Genomic DNA, 16938 nt, shown 5'->3' with positions numbered 1-16938 from the left:
TGCAATTAGCCCATCCCTTGAAAACGCGGATCCCCCTGGAACTGGTCGGGTCGGCCAACGGGTCAGGTCAAAATGGCGCCGTTTTGGTGCCTGAGAAGGCTGCCCAAAACGACATCGTTTTGGAAGCCTATTTAAGCTAATTTTTTTTTTCAAAATTTTCATTCTTCACCCTCTTTTCAGAAAAAATCTGGAAATGCTCTCTCTTCTCCTCTTCTTCTCCCCAGAATCCGGCCAGCGGTCCGACCAAGAGCCACCGTACCGGCCGCCGGTCGCCAGCGCCGGCGCCGCCGTGCACGACGGCAAGGAGACCAAAAGTTTCCCCATTTTCGATCTGATGCAACCTTCTGACCCCGAGCACTCCGACGACGGTGAAAAGGTAAGAAAAGACCTCATTTTTTACTTTATTTTGTTTCAAAAATAAGAAAATAAAATCAAAAATAAATAAAAAAGAAAAAAATATGCAACCACCTTTCTTTGTTTTTATTTCTTTTTCTTCAAATCTTGTAAAAAAGGTTACAAAAAGAGATCCCCCTCCTTTTTACATTTTCGAATGGCTTTTATATAGCCATTTTTTTACATATTTTTTATTCTCTTTTTTTTTCTTTCTGTCGCTTCTTTCTGATTTTGCAGGCGCAAGTGGCGATCCGGCGACGTGACCGTAGTGGTGCTAGTCAAAGGCGGCGGTGGCAGGGCAAGTGGGCTAGGTGCGGCGGTTAGGCTTAGGGGGCTAGAGTTTTCTTTTGTTTTTTCTAAAAATGGGTATTCGGTGTTTGGGCTTGGGTTAGGTTATTGGGCATGTGGGTTATTTGGGAATGGTTTGGGTATTGGGAGTTTGGGTTGGGTCTGTTTAGGTATTGGGTTAAAATTTTGTAAATGTGCTATTTTGGTTTTGCTGGTATGGGCCGAGCGAAATTGGGCTGTACAGACACATTTTCAGTTATTTCAGTTTATGGATATTAAGTTTATTTTCTGCAAAAATAAAGTTCATTTGGTTTATTCACACTTTGGTTTTGGTAAGGTTTGATCTCACTAAGGTTTAAGGAGGACCAGTTGGAAATAGACGTGTTTAGATCATATTGCATGTAATTTTCATGCTACACATTCATACTTGATCTATGTCATTTGGTTGTTTTAATATACATAATCAGGGATGGATTTAGTTACGATATATGTAACGAAAGTCACCTTGGTTCTGTGTTAGCATAATTAATAGACAAGATTGTTCAGAATACATTTTGGATATGATAGTAAAATTTTGATCTCATAAGGTTATATAATAACATGTAATGATAGAGTAATTAGTATATATATGTGGTCCAAGTGGGAGATTGTTGGAAAATATGAACATCACATATATAATAAGGGTAATTACATGTTATTATTTACTATCATAATAGGTTATGTAACGACCCGATAGTAAGGGGTGTCGTTAGCTAAAAATGCATGAACGCAATTATCTGACGCATGATTTAGAGCTAGTTGTTGTGGGTTTTGCTCTAAAGATATGAAGACAGTATCTGTACAGTGAAAAATGTTATATTTATACCAATCATAAAAGTCTCAAATACCTTTTATCTCAAAAGGAGTTGAATTTGAGACAGCGTCGTTGGGTAGAGCTTCTGAAAGATTTTGATTGTGTTATTAATTACCACCCTGGTAAAGCTAATGTTGTAGTTGATGCGTTGAGTAGGAAAGCAGCAATTGAATTGCGAGCAATATTTGCTCAGCTCAGTATCAATGACGATGGAAACCTATTGGCTGAATTAAATATTAAACTGGTGATGTTTGATCAGATCAAATCAGCGCAGTTAGATGATAACAAGTTGAAAAAGAAAAGAGAAATGGTTTAGAATGGTATATTAAAAAATTTCAGCATTGATGATTGTGGTTGCTTGAGATTTCATAGCTGAATTTGTGTTCCGGATGTTTTTGAATTAAAAGAGTTGATACTTCGTGAAGCTCATGATAGTCCTTTTGCTTTGCATCTAGAGGAACAAAAATGTATCGCGATCTGCGAGAATCTTATTAGTGGCCAGGAATGAAAAGATATGTGGTTGAATATGTGGCTAAATGTTTAACTTGTCAGCGAGTTAAGGCAAAATTCAGCCTATTTCTATTCCTGAATGGAAATGGGATTGTATCACGATAGATTTTGTAACGGGGTTACCTTTATCAGCAAGTAAGAAAAATGCTATTTGGGTGATTTTTGATCGACTTACGAAATCGGCTCATTTCATTACTATCAGGACTGATTGGTCACTTCAAAAGCTTGCTGAAGTTTATATTCAAGAAATCGTGAGATTGCACAGTGTCCCTATGTCGATAATTTCTGATCGAGATTCACGGTTCACTTTGAGATTTTGGAAACAGTTGCACGAATCTCTTGGTACGAGACTTAATTTTAACACAACTTTTCACCCGCAGACTGACAGACAATCTAAGCGTGTTATTCAGATTTTGGAAGACATGCTTCGTACTTGTGTTATTGATTTTGAATCAGGTTGGGACCATTACTTACCTTTGGTCGAATTTGTATACAACAATGGTTTTCAATCGAGTATTCAAATGGATCCATATGAAGCCTTATATTGTCGTAGGTGTCGATCACCTGTTTGTTGGCTGAAATTGAGTGAAAGAAGAATGATCGAGCCAAAATTAATTCAAGAAACAGAAGACATTGTTAAGAAAATTTGAGATAGATTGAAGAAAAATTTTGACAGACAAAAATCATATGCAGATTTGAAACATCGAGATATTGAATATTCTGTTGGTGATAAAGTATTTCTTAAGGTTTCGCCTTAGAAGAAAATTTTGAGATTTGGCCGAAAAGGGAAACTGAGTCTTCGTTTTATTGGACCGTATGAGATCATGGAAAGAGTGGGACCAGTTGCGTATCATTTAGCTTTGCCTACGGAACTACAAAAAATTCATGATGTTTTTCATGTTTCAATGCTTAGAATATATCAATCGGATCCATCTCATGTTATTTCAATGGAAGATATTGAAATTCAACCTGATATGTCATGTGAAGAAGAACTGGTTGAGATTTTGGCACGTGAGATGAAAGAATTGCGTAATAAGCGAGTTCCATTAGTGAAAATATTGTGGCATAGTCATAGTGTTGAAGAAGCGACTTGGGAACCAGAAGAGGCTATGAGATCTCAGTACCCCTACCTCTTTTCAGGGAAATTTCGAGGACGAAATTTAATTAGGGGAGAATTATAACGACCCGATAGTCAGGGGTGTCGGAAAGTGCATTCCCGAGACTCTGTTCCCGTAAATCGGACTCGTAAATATTTATTAAAAATATTTACGAAGCTAGTTGTGTAGTTAATTAGGTTTTGGTTAAGTGAATTTGCATGAATTAAGAGTAAATAGGTATAATGACTAAATTGCATATAGGGTGAATGTTGAATTATAGATTAAAGAAAAATTAAAGGGACTAAAGAAGCAATTATGTCAACTCTCTTTAATGAGGCGGCATAAGTATAAAATTATTATATTTATTATTATTAATAAATTAAAGTTAATATATATTATAATATGTTTTACTTAATATTTAAGTAAATATATATAATATAATAATAAAGTAAATATAATAAAACAAAATGAAATAAAGAAAGAGAGAAAGCAAAATGAAATAGAAAGGAAAGAAAGAAAATAAAATAAAAAAGAGAGAAAGAAAGAAAGAAGAACTCACGGCCTTAGGGGCTTCAAATTTTCCAAGTTTATTTGATTAATCAATTTAGTCTATTTTTCTTGTAATTTTTATGTTTTTGGAATCTCGGTATTAAATACTGCCCGACCTATGTCAAAATTTTAGCAATTATTGAGTTTTTAAGTGTTGTTAATGTTGAATAATTTTAGTATTAGGGATTAAATTGATAGATTTTTAAGTTAGAAATGAAAAAGGATTAAATTGTAGAATAAATTGAAAATTTTGAGTAATAGGGACTAAATTGTGAAAATTTTGAAATTTAGGGATTTAAGTGAAAATAGGGAGTTAAATTTAGGTTTAAAGTGGAATTTGCATGAAAATAAAGAATTAAATGTGAAGAATAAAAATTAGTCTCAATTTAGGGACTAAATTAGAATTTCAACAAATATTAAGTAAAAATTGAAATATTCAATATGAAATTGAATTGTGTTGTATTTTAATTGTTTTAATTCCGTAGCTAACGTCGTACCGGAATCCTCGACTAAAAAAGGGAAAGATAAAGTCGACATCGAATAGCTCGAAATTTCTGGTTTGTATTTCTATAATCCAAGACTAGTTATTAATTCTTGTATTTTTTATTTAATGCATATGGTAAGTGTTGAGGTGAGTATTTGGCACTTTGACATTGAATTGAATTAAAAGTTGATTGAATGGATTGAATTGATATATATATTATGAATATATTGATTATTTGAATTGAAATGAATATATATGTGCAAATATGATAATTGAATATTGGTTGTATTTGGAAACTGAAATTAAACCCTATTAATTGTATCGGGCTGAGTCGGATATAGATGGCATGTCATAGGATTGGAAGAGTTTAGGGATTTCTTCGACTTTGACTCGATGAGGCACTAGGTGCCAATTTACTTTGGTTTAACCGATGAGGCAATGGGTGTCAAATTTATATAGCGCAAGGCGTAGTTATTACTTCGGATTTATCCGATGAAGCACAGGGTGCCAAACTGGTGTGTTGGTTGGATCCGTGTATCCGTCCGAGTCCGAGTCATGTTAATAGGGGTAATTAATTAAAATGTTACTATAATTGATATTGGATGATATTGTACATGAATTGAAAATGGGATAGTGAATTGTAAAGTGAAAATGAGATGCATGAATTATGTATTCATGAATTGGATATTGTTATTGTTTCAAATGATATGTGGATCAAATTGTGAAAAGCTATTATATAGAAAGTGATGAGAATTGAATAAGAATATGTTATAAAATGATGTATTTATGTTTTGAGTATTGAATGATTAATGTTATTGTATAAATAAATGTGATTTTAAATATTCAATTGTGTCTATTATATTGTTTTGTCTTTAAATATTCAGATTATAGAAATACCACTGAGTTTCACTCAGCGTACAGTTTTGTTTTCCATACGCAGGTTAGGTACTTAACTTTTGATCGCTGATTCAGCACCCAACAACGATCCTGTACTCAAATGTGGTAATGTTTACCTTTTGTGTCGGCATGTACTTAGGGTGTAACACCCTTAACCCTTATCCATCATCGAAATAGGGTTACAGAGCATTACCAGACTTTACGGATTAAATATGAACATTTCACAACATTTAATATACATATTAGGAACCATTCACAAAACACTCATAGTGTCCCTTGTATGAGCCCTCGAGGCCCGAAATATGAGTTAGAAATAAATCGAGACTAAACCGGAAACTCAAAGAATATTTCGCAAAATTTCAATAATTTCCTTAAGTGCAGGGGACACATGCCCATGTGGTCAGGCCATGTGAGACACCCGCGTTTTAGGCCGTGTGGGCATAAGATGTAAGGCACACGGCCGTGTCCCAGCTCGTGTCCATGCCTATGTAACTTTTTGACTTGGGTCACACAGTCAAGCTACACGCTCGTGTGCTAGGCCGTGTGTAAGGTGCAGGGGTCACATGGCCAAGCCACACGCCCGTGTGCTAGGCCGTGTGCAAAAACATGGGCATTCTGTATCCAAATTTTATGATGTAGGGGACACACATCCAGGCCATACGCCCGTGTCTCTGCTCGTGTGAACGAAAATAGGTAATTTTAAGGCCACTTTTCTCACCCATTTTGATATCAACCTATAACAACATTTCAATACATCAATGCTTCCCAATCAAGTAATCAATACAAGCCAAAATCATGTTTTAATCATGACATAATATCACAAATAATCAATTACTTAAACTTACCTATTTAATCCATCTCATTGATTTATCAACATCTACTACTATTTACATACATACAAGCATATATCATTCATAACCATATTTCTAAGTACATTATGTCCACACCAATCCTATACATGCCATATAAACCAAAGTATTCATTACAAAAGCTACCGAATTAAGTTGGATAGTGTGGCTTGATGTGTTGATCCGATCTCCCGGCCTCATGTTAATCTACAAGAACATTAAACTACACAAGTAAGCTTAATGAAGCTTAGTAAGTTTGATGGTTTTAAATATAAATCTTACCGAAATTACTATAACACATCAACTAAAATAAATTCATTCGATGTACTTTCCCTGTCAATCACAACTTCCATCGATGAATACACTTATTTCAGATCAATACCAACAATAACAATAATTCTTCCAATATTAATTTCACAATTTCACTTACCAACCCTTACCAAATCAGAAAATGGCTTACGGATATGAGTATCTTGTATTCGGAAGCCCGAAGACTGCACAAAAGCACATAAGTGCTAAACAGAAACCTTTAAGGGTTGAACGAAAGCTCATAGGAGCTAAACGAAAACCCATAAGGGTTAAACTGAAGCTCAAAAGAGCTGAATGGAAACCTATTAGGGTTAAACGGAAACTCATATGAGTTAACACAAGCTTGCGTGAGCTAAATGGAAAGTTCACACGAAAGTTCACAACAAAGGCTGAACCTCGATTTACTTAGGTAAATTGCCGTCAATTCATCCTTTGCTATTCGACACACAATGATGGTACTCATGTAACACCTCTAAGCCATATCTGTCGCCAAAACAGGGTTAAAAAGCATTACCGGAGTCTACAGAATAATTACATTTAATTCATGTCAATTACTATTCATATCAGAAACCAATCATATTTAATCATATTGTCCCTTAAATGGACCCTCGAAGCCAATTTATGCATTTGAAACAAATCGGGACTAAATCAGGAACTTAGAGAATTTTTCGCAAAATTTCAAAATTTTTCTTTGGAGCAGGGGACACACACTCGTGTGGCCAAGTGACATACCTGTGTCTAAGACCGTGTGTGCATTCGATGTAAGGCACACAGCCGTGTCCCAGCCCGTGTCCATACTTGCGTAACTCTTTCACTTAGGTCACCCAGCCAGCCATATGCTCGTGTTCTAGGCCGTGTGGATAATTTAATTTTCAAAAATTAGGTGTAGGGGTCACACAGCCAAGTCACACGCCCTTGTGCTACACTGTGTAATAGACAGGACTGAGACACACGCCCGTGTCTCTGCCCATGTGAGCAATTCAAAGTATTCTGTTTCTTAAAATTTAAGATGCAAAGGAAACACGGCCAAACCACATGCCCATGCGCATGGCCGCGTGTCACACACGGCTGAGACACACGCCCGTGTCTCTGCTCGTATGGACAAAATAAGGTCATTTCCAAGCCTTATTTCTCACCCAAATTTTCCTTGCACCTACATTAACATTTTAACACATTCCCAAACCAGTTCAAAACATTTAAATCAAGCTAAAACCAATTCTTATGCATGACATATCATCACATATTTTCAAGTGACCAACTTAACAAATTGGTCAAATATTCATTTAAGCATATTTATACCTAATATGTATATCAATTCAAGTACACAACATATATCAACATAATATGGTCTCATACACATATACATCAAAACATATCATCACTAGTCATTCTAATGGCTAATTACAACCAAATATTAATATGCCATCATTTGGTCATTTAACCTATACATGCCATTATACAAAGAGAAATTTTACTAATTATACCAAAATAAGATGAAGGATAGTGTGATCTTGCTCCGACCCGCTTCTAACCTTTACGAGCTTCCGAGTACTATAAAATAGAGGAAATGAAACAGAGTAAGCATATTATGCTTAGTAAGTTCATATAACGGAAAATCAACTTACCAATCATTTATATTTAAGATAAGCATACAAAATTTATCCAAAGAAATTTGGCAATTTGCCTAAACACATATAATCTCAAGAAACTTATTAGTCAGATATTACATATAAACATCAAGAATCAAGGATGAGCTCATCATGTAATAACTTTCATAAACATATGCTTTTCATATCATATTTTCATATAACATGTGCATTTCCATAACAAATCATCTTAAGTTCAGTTTAACCATGTCAGAACTTTATCAGTTGAATTTATTTGAAATATCGATGGATACACATGTAGTACACTCGAAGTGTACAAAACTGTAATCCGTCAACTCATATTCAGGGGTACCCATTCGGGCACATAATTAGGAAGCACTCTCTCGAGCCATTTAACAGGATGCTCATGTGAGCCATGTAACAGGAAGCTTATTTGGGATATAACAGGAAACTCATAAGAGTTTAAAATAGGACGCTCATTGAGCTTAACAGGTAACTCCGAAAAGTTATTATTAGGGAGCTCCGGATAGCCATATAACAGGAAGTTCAAGCGAGCCAAATCAGGAAGCTCAAAAAAAGCCTATATCAGGACGCTCATAAAGAGTTGCGGTATGTCTGCATTATATGCAGGATCTATACCGATCATATAACAGAACGCTTACAAAGAGCTGCGATTTATCCGCAACACATGCAGGATCAATACCGATCAGGATGCTCGCAGGAACCATGTAACGGGAAGCTCGAGAGGGCTTATAATGGGACGATCTTTCGAGCTATGATGTGTCCGCAACATATGCATGACCACAACTAATACGAGAACCCTGTATCCAATCGAATTTCATCCATTCAAACGAGACTTAATATTTATCGGGCTTTATCGGATATTCAATCAATTTCATATACATAACAATTACACATTTCACATATACAACATTTAATTCAAACATATAATAAATGTACACAATTTAGTCACACGAGCTCACCTCGATAATTGTTCGTGTTCGTTGGTTACTAATCCGATACTTTTTTTTCCTCGATCCAATTCTGAACTAGATCTATCTGGATCTATACGAGTAACTTTAAATCAATTTAATACAATTCACATTCAATTCCATCCAATTCACATCCTAGGAAAAATTACCATTTTGCCCTTATACTTTTAATTAATTTTAATTTCGTCCCTAGGCTCGGAAAATAAAATTCATACAATTTAATCCTTATTCCAAGCCTAACCGAATTTTTCATATAACATTTACAACCCATGAAATTCATAAAATTTAGAAATTTTCCATGAATTTTACATATTCACAATTTAGTCCCTAAATTATAATTTCATGAAAATTTCATTTACAAAAGTTGTTTATTTATCAACAACCTTTCATTTTCTACCATAAATTTCAAAATTTCAGTATACTCATCCATGGAAAAATTTTAATACTTTGATAACTTTACAAATTAATCCCCAAAATAGGTAGATTATGTTACTACGATCTCGGAAATATAAAAATTACTAAAAACGAGACAAGAATCCTTACCCAATTAAGCCAATTTAGTTTCCTTGAACTCTTTTCTCTTAGCTAGGGTTTCCATGTATTTTTAATTTTGGGATGAAGATGAAATAGATGACATTCATTTATTATCATCTTTAATTATTTCAATTTCCAATTTAGTCATTTTCTTTTTTTAATTTGCCATGGATGATTCATCATAAATATCTACTAACTCCATTTAATGGTCTAATTACCATATAAGGACCTCAAGTTTGAATTTCATAGCTATTTACTACCTATAGCTACTAGAACTCAACTTTTCCATTTTATGCAATTTCGTCTTCTCTATAATTAAACATGAAATCGGTAAAATTTTCTTAACGAAATTTTCATATGTCATTCCTATCATAATGCAGACCATACAATAATATTAAAATAAATTTCTTTCTGACTCGGACTTGTGGTCCCGAAACCACTATTCTGATTTCACTAAAATCAGGCTCTTACAACTCAATCCCATGTTCTACTTTAACCGGATATTCATTTCAATTAATAATTTAACTACATTTCATTTTTCAACAATATGCTAAATACATAATCAATTTAACAACACTCCATTTTTCAACAATATATTAAATACATAATATCATTCATGAATTTAATATAAATATTAAAGTTTAACCATACAAACTTACCTGGGTTAAATTGTAAAATTTGTAGTAGTTCAGGGACTATTCTGTTAATTTCCCTTTTTCACAATTGTCTACGAGCTCTTGATCTAAATTATAAAATTATCCATTCATTAGAACATATTTAAATTTCAATTTACTTCACAATTAATACCCCTTAATTTTTGAAATTACACAATTGCCCTAATTTTTACAACTTTTTCATTTTAGTCCTTTACTAATTAGTCCATCAAATGAACTATTTTTTCTCAATTTTAAATTTATCTAAATTTTCTAAGCTATAATACAACCCTTGATCAATAGAATTTAATACCAAATCCTAATATTTAATCTTTTCACAATTTGGTCCTAAAATCAATATCTATCAAAATCACTTGATAAAATCATCATACAACAAAATTAAAACTCTAAATTCATGTTAATTCATTAAAAAAAATCCAATATTCATCAAGGGTAACTTTCAAGATTACTCAAAAACTAATGAAATAGATAATTGACATAAAATTTACAAGAAATAAGCAAGAATTGAACTCACTTGAAGTAAAAATATGAAAAACCAGCTTAGGGAGCTCTCCTATGGCTGTTTTTGGCTGAAAATTGAAGAAGAATTGCCTAGAAACCTTTAGATTTTTCTGTTTGATATTTTAAATTTCCTTATTTCCAATTTTGCCCTTTTAATCACATCATTTTGTCATTTTTTTGTGCTTATGTCGTTTCAGCTTCTTCACTTGGGCCTAATTACTCATTAAGTCCTCCCTATTTAACATGTAATCCATTTGATCACTATTTCTTTAATTAATAAGTTTTGCACCTTTTTCAATTTAGTCCTTTTCATTTAATTAACTATCAAAACGTTAAAATTTTCTAACAAAACTTTAATACTACCTTAATGACACTCTGTAAATATTTTTATAAATATTTACGGCTCTGTTTATAAAATCGAGGTCTCGATACCTCATTTTCTAAATCACTTAACTTAATAATTTCTTATAACACACTAAGTACTGTTTCAAAAATTCTCCTAAAATCACATTTGGTTTGTAAGTACTAAATAATAAAATTTATGAACTCACTCATCAGATTTAGTGGTCTCGAACCACATTTCTGACACCACTAAAAATCAGGTTGTTACATAGGGTATCTAAATAATAGTTAGTTTTTGGATTAAATGTAAGTGAGGTTATAAATTTAATATTGGTATAGTATATACATATAAACATGTGTTTGTTTTTGAAGCTTTATTATGGCATGTTACGTTGATGTTTAAGTGTTCATAAACTAGGCAAAATAGATTAAATTAGGTATGTTTATAATTTGGAATTGAATGGTGTTTTGATAATATAATATGATGATATAATTGTGGTACCAATGAGGGTACATTTGTTAGGCACCTAGGATGATTTGTTTTGACGTGATTTGAATGTGTTTGATTGTGTTTTGAACTAGTTAAATGAATGATTTCTGAATTGCTTAGTATCCAAGCTTGCAGGGAATGGTAAACTTGTTGTTTAAGGTACATTCTAAGTCCACACTGCCAGACACACGGGCGTGTGACTAGGCCGTGTGAGACACATGGCTAGCACACGGGCGTGCGAGGCCATTTCGAATGGATACACTGCCTGGCATACGGAAGTGTGGATTGGCTGTGTGACCCAAGTCAGAAAGTTACATAAGCACGGACACGGGCTGGCCGCACGGCCATGTGACCCTATTTCGAATGTCCACACGATCTACGACATAGATGTATCTCTTGGCCGTGTGAGTCATACGGCCTGGCCACACAGCTGTGTGAACCCTACAACTTTGAAAAAATTTTTGAGTTTCCGAATTAGTCCCAATTTATTTCTAACGTGTATTTTAGGCCTCGAGGGCTCGAATAAGGGACAGTATGTATGAGTTTAATTAATTTCTGACCTTAATATTATATGTTATGAAATATTTGAAATTTATGTCTATTTGATCGGTAAACTTCGGTAATACTCTGAAACCCTATTCCAGCGACGGATATGGGTTAGGGGTGTTACAGGTTAGCCCAAATTAAAAGTGATATAATTTGGTTATGATTTATTGGGCTTTAATTATTAAATAAAGTATGGGTCAAATATGTATAGATACTCTGGTAACTAATTTCCAATTGATGATAGGCTGATTAGAAATTAGGGCTAATGTGCCAAAGTTATATATAATAGGGTTATAGTCCCCAAATTACACACAAGCTAACTTTTCTAATATCCCATCTTTAGAAGAGAGAGAGTCACCTTCTCTAGATTACTTGTGTGCTAATTTGGAAGATTTTCAAGAAATCGATGAATTCAGGTACATTTCCGCATCTAATTTTGTTCTTGATTTATTCTTGATGATTTGACATGACAAATCTTGGTTTACAGTTCTAATTTTATATTAGATATTATTTACAGTTCTAACTTTTGTAACCTTTTACAGTTAAAGTATTCAAAATATAAACTTACTAGTATTTTAGTGACCTTAAGTATAATTTACCAATTTTTTTTATAAATTAACCAACCTTTTAAAATTTTATTCATCTTTAATGAAAGTTATGGGATTAAAAATTGATGAGGAAGAACCCCATGTGATGGCCATATGGTCAAGGGTATTCATCACCTCAGATGTAACCTGGGTTTGAGTCATGTTAGTCGCGTTTGTTGTTCGGGCTTTACCCTTATTATTGTAATTCACCAAAAAATATCAATAAGGAAAAGAAAGATTTGGATCGATAAATAACTTAATTTTTAAAACATGTAATAAGCAGTGAATAAATTAAATGAGTGATTTTCAATAAATAAGTAACAATGAACTTCTTTAGATCTTTATACAATATTAAATTAAAGGATGGGACCGAATGGGTATTTAATAAATATATTTTTTTTCATTTCAGATGTGAAAGATAATTTTATAATATGAGAAAAATATTTATTATATTTTAAAATTAAAGTCTCTAAAAAATTCTTATATGAAGGGTCTAGAATCTTGACATCTGGCAACATATAATTTTGCAAGTTGACTATATGAAATTTATTCCCTAAAAAAAATATGAAAATTATATAAATTATTATCTTAAAATTGGTGTGCATTTCATATATATTATATAAAATTTGTAACATAATTATCACACCCACGCACATACACCCACACTCGCACGTAGGGGTGAGCATTCGATTGAATCGAATCGAATCGAAAATTTTCGAGTTAATCGAGTTTTCGAATCTCATTTTATCATCCTAACTTTATTTGAAGTTTTCTCGAATCGAGTCGAGTGAGATGGAATTCGAATCGAATCGAATCAAATATATTTGTTCGAGTTAAATTTTAAAAAATAATTTTGGGTCCTTATAACCACTGTCACCCTTCGTAATAAAAATTTGTCCACCTTAATCAAATTTTTTATTAACTTTCATCACCTCATAATTTATCTATTAATTTTTTATATACTGGTTAGCTTCTTTGCTTGCTTAGTTGTTTTAATTATCTTCAGATTCTTGTCACTATGTATTTTGGAATTAAAAAATATATTAAATGTAAAAATATGATTTTTTTTAATAAAAGTTATTTTAAAAATAAAATGTGAAATTGATACCAATATAAAATTTTAACACGAATATTTTATGGCATAATTAATAATTCAATTTTAATATAAATATTCAATATGACTAAACAATTCAATAATATAAATAATATAAAATGTGAAATTTTTTGGATAATTTTGATTTTTTATTTGAGAGTAAAGGGTGAGAAGTAAAAGTTTAGGGGGAAAATAAAAAGTTTTGGGGAATAAAAGTTTGAGGGAAAGTAAATAGGGGGTAAAATTTTGGAGGGAAAATATTAAAAAAAATTGGAGGGGGAGGGTTTGGGGTAGATGAGAGGTGGGATGGGAAGGGAGTAAAAGTTTTAGGGAAAAAGTGGGAGGGAGTAAAAATTTTGGGGAAAAATAAAAAGTTTTGAGGGTTTTTGGGAGCAAAATTTTGAGAAAAAGTAAATGGAAGGGTAAAATTTTGGTGGGAAATGAATTTTGGGTAGATTGGGGAAAAGTAAAAAGGTTTGGGAGTTTGGGGTAAAAATGTAAAATATTATAGTTTGATATTTGAATTATTCGAGTTATTCGAATTCGAAAATTCAACTCGATTAGAACTCGAAATTTGAAAAAAAAAATTCGAGTTGATTCGAATAACTCGATTAACTCGAATAACTTGATTCGTTTAACTCGAAATTCGAATTTTTTTTAGATTTTTTCTAGTCGAATTGAATTTTGCTCACCCCTACTCGCACTTGTACACTATATGGGGAGGAATTAGTTTTATTGATGTAAAACTAATGTAGTTATATACTATTTTTGTATATTTTTGTACAATTAATGTTTTAACGACCTATTGAACCTATCAATATAATTCTACTTATCATACATGTAAAATTTTAAATCGTTCTGATAACTCTATTATATCAATTTAAAATATTGAATATATTAATATTTATTGAATAGTTAAAAGTTTTTTATATGTAAATTTATCAATATAATTGTACTTATCATACATGTAAAATTTCGATCTGACCTGATATATTTATCATATTAATTTAAAATATTGTATATATTAATTGAACCATTGAAAGTTTTTTTATATAAATCAAATAGCTAGAGAATTTTAATTTATGTCAAATTTGACATGCATAATCTATATGAATTGAATATGAAATATGAGGTTAGATCGTTAAAATATTAATCGTACAAAAATATATGAAATGGTGTAAAACTACTTTAGTTTTACACAATAGGTTTACATCGGTATAAGTGAATCATTCCCTATATATATATATTATGGGAAATAAAATTATAAGATTTTTAGCCCAATTATGTGTAGGGGTGTTCAATCGGTTAACCGACCCGAAATTGTTAAAACCGAATTAACCGACCTCCCAAATTTTTTAACCGTTAACTGAACCGAATTTTTTTTGAAATAATTAACCGAACCGAAATTTTTTTCGGTTAATAAGGTCGGTTAACCGAATTAACCGAAAAATATGTGTTGTTCATTTTTGGTTAAAAATTACCCGAATTACCCGAATTAAATCACTACATAATTAAAAGCATTACATAAATCTTTAAATCACTACATAATTAAAAATATTACATAAGTCTTTGAGTCACTACATAATTAAAAACATTACATAAGTCTTGAATTAACACATAATTGACATGTAAGTTTTTAATATTCTCCATTTATATCTATTTCATCTCTCCAAAATATCTCCATTTGCATTAAACCTAAAAAAAATGAGCAAAAATTTAGCATATAATAGAAATATACGCATTTAAAAAAAACAAATAATATAAACAAACGAACAGATTATAAATTAACAAGAATAAGATAGTAGTAAGCATACCCTTCAACTCACAAAAGCTCATGAATCTAGGGTAGGCTCTAATGCATTCCAAGAAATGTCTAAACATTGAATTAATTAAATAAGTAAGAGTGATATGGTAAAAAAAATTGAAACTATTAAAATAAAACAATAAACATACCATTTTCAATCTTGTCAAGCTCTTGGATTTGTTCTTCAATCTTTTTTATGTCTTCTTGTGATGATGATCTTCGAATCCAATCTTGAGTACACACAAGAGCTTGTATAATTTTAGGAGTTAAAGAACTCCTATATTGATCAAGCACACGTCCCCCGATGCTAAACGCAGACTCTGAAGCAACATTAGAAACCGGTATAGCTAACACATCTCTGGTAATTTTTGAAAGAGTGGGAAATCTAGGGCTGTTCACTTTCCACCACAATAAAATATCAAAATCTTCAACAAATTCTTCATTAGCCTCGGCTAGATATTTATCCAACTCAGATGTTTTATCCTCGCCACAAATTTCCAACTCACGCTTTTTATACAAAGCTTGCATTTGCCTTTTCATTTTTTGTTGTGGTTCACCAATAGAAACATGTGTTGACACACTCGATTGGCTACGACTACTATGAAGTGGAGGCTTATACTCATCAAACAATTCATACAAAGATTTCTTCAACTTTTGCATCATTTCACAAGCTTTTTCAGAACTAGACATTTCACTAAGTGCAAATTCAAGATACTTTAGTTTTTGTCTAGGATCTAAAATACAAGCAACAAACATAAGCAAATTCATCTTATCAATATCACCTCAATACTTATCATACTTCTCTTTCATCTTGATGGCCATAACATTGAAATCAATATTACTATTTAACTGAGCATCTCGTAAAAGAATATCAATTTCGGAAAGCTCATCAAAAAAATTATTGGACGTGGCATATGAAGTGCCAGATATACGCAAAGTGACTTCATAAAAGTGTTCCAAGAAATCCCTCAAGTTTCTAACATTATCCCAATCATCCACACTAGGCCAACCCTCTCCCCTTTCAAGTTCAGCCCTAAAGTTTGTACCTTGCTCCTCAAATCTCTCAAAAGCTCTCTCAAAGTTCTGAGCAGTGTCTAACATTAAGTAGGTCGAGTTCCACCTAGTACAAACATCAAGACACAACATCTTCTTGCACTCTATCTTTTCCACCACAACACACTCCTTAAACTTTTGTAATCTAGCTGGAGATTGTCTCACATATCTAACAGCCCCCCTAACACGTTCAACAGATTTATTCATTTCCTTTAAGCCTTCAACAACAATCAAATTCACAATGTGTGTCATGCATCTCATATGAAGATATTTACCATTTTGAACTAAACCCCCTCGAGGGTTAAATTTCTTTCTCAAATAACCAATAGCAACATCATTTGAACTTGCATTATCAACAGTAACAGTAAACAACTTATCAATCCCCCAATTCAACAAGCATTTCTCAATCACCATCCCAATAGACTCACCCTTATGACTAGAAATTGGACAAAAGTTTAAAATCTTTTTATTCAATTTCCAATCGTTA

General features: G+C 32.4%; 1 protein-coding gene across 1 annotated transcript; it reads left to right on the top strand.

The window, feature by feature from the left end:
- The first annotated feature begins 2868 nt into the window (after positions 1-2868).
- LOC107950056 (uncharacterized) lies at positions 2869-3225 on the top strand. The gene has a single exon (XM_016884802.2). It carries the CDS (start codon positions 2869-2871, stop codon positions 3223-3225), a length of 357 nt encoding a protein of 118 aa, XP_016740291.2.
- Positions 3226-16938: the final 13713 nt, after the last annotated feature.

Source organism: Gossypium hirsutum, chromosome D03 (assembly GCF_007990345.1).
Source record: "Gossypium hirsutum isolate 1008001.06 chromosome D03, Gossypium_hirsutum_v2.1, whole genome shotgun sequence".
Classification (NCBI taxonomy): Eukaryota; Viridiplantae; Streptophyta; class Magnoliopsida; order Malvales; family Malvaceae; genus Gossypium; species Gossypium hirsutum.
Note: the sequence above shows the minus strand (reverse complement) of the source record. Positions and strands in the feature narration are given on the sequence as shown.

What these genes read in the sequence shown, in the direction of transcription:
- LOC107950056 (XM_016884802.2), top strand. Translation starts at nt 2,869, where the DNA reads ATGGAAAGAGTGGGACCAGTTGCGTATCATTTAGCTTTGCCTACGGAA.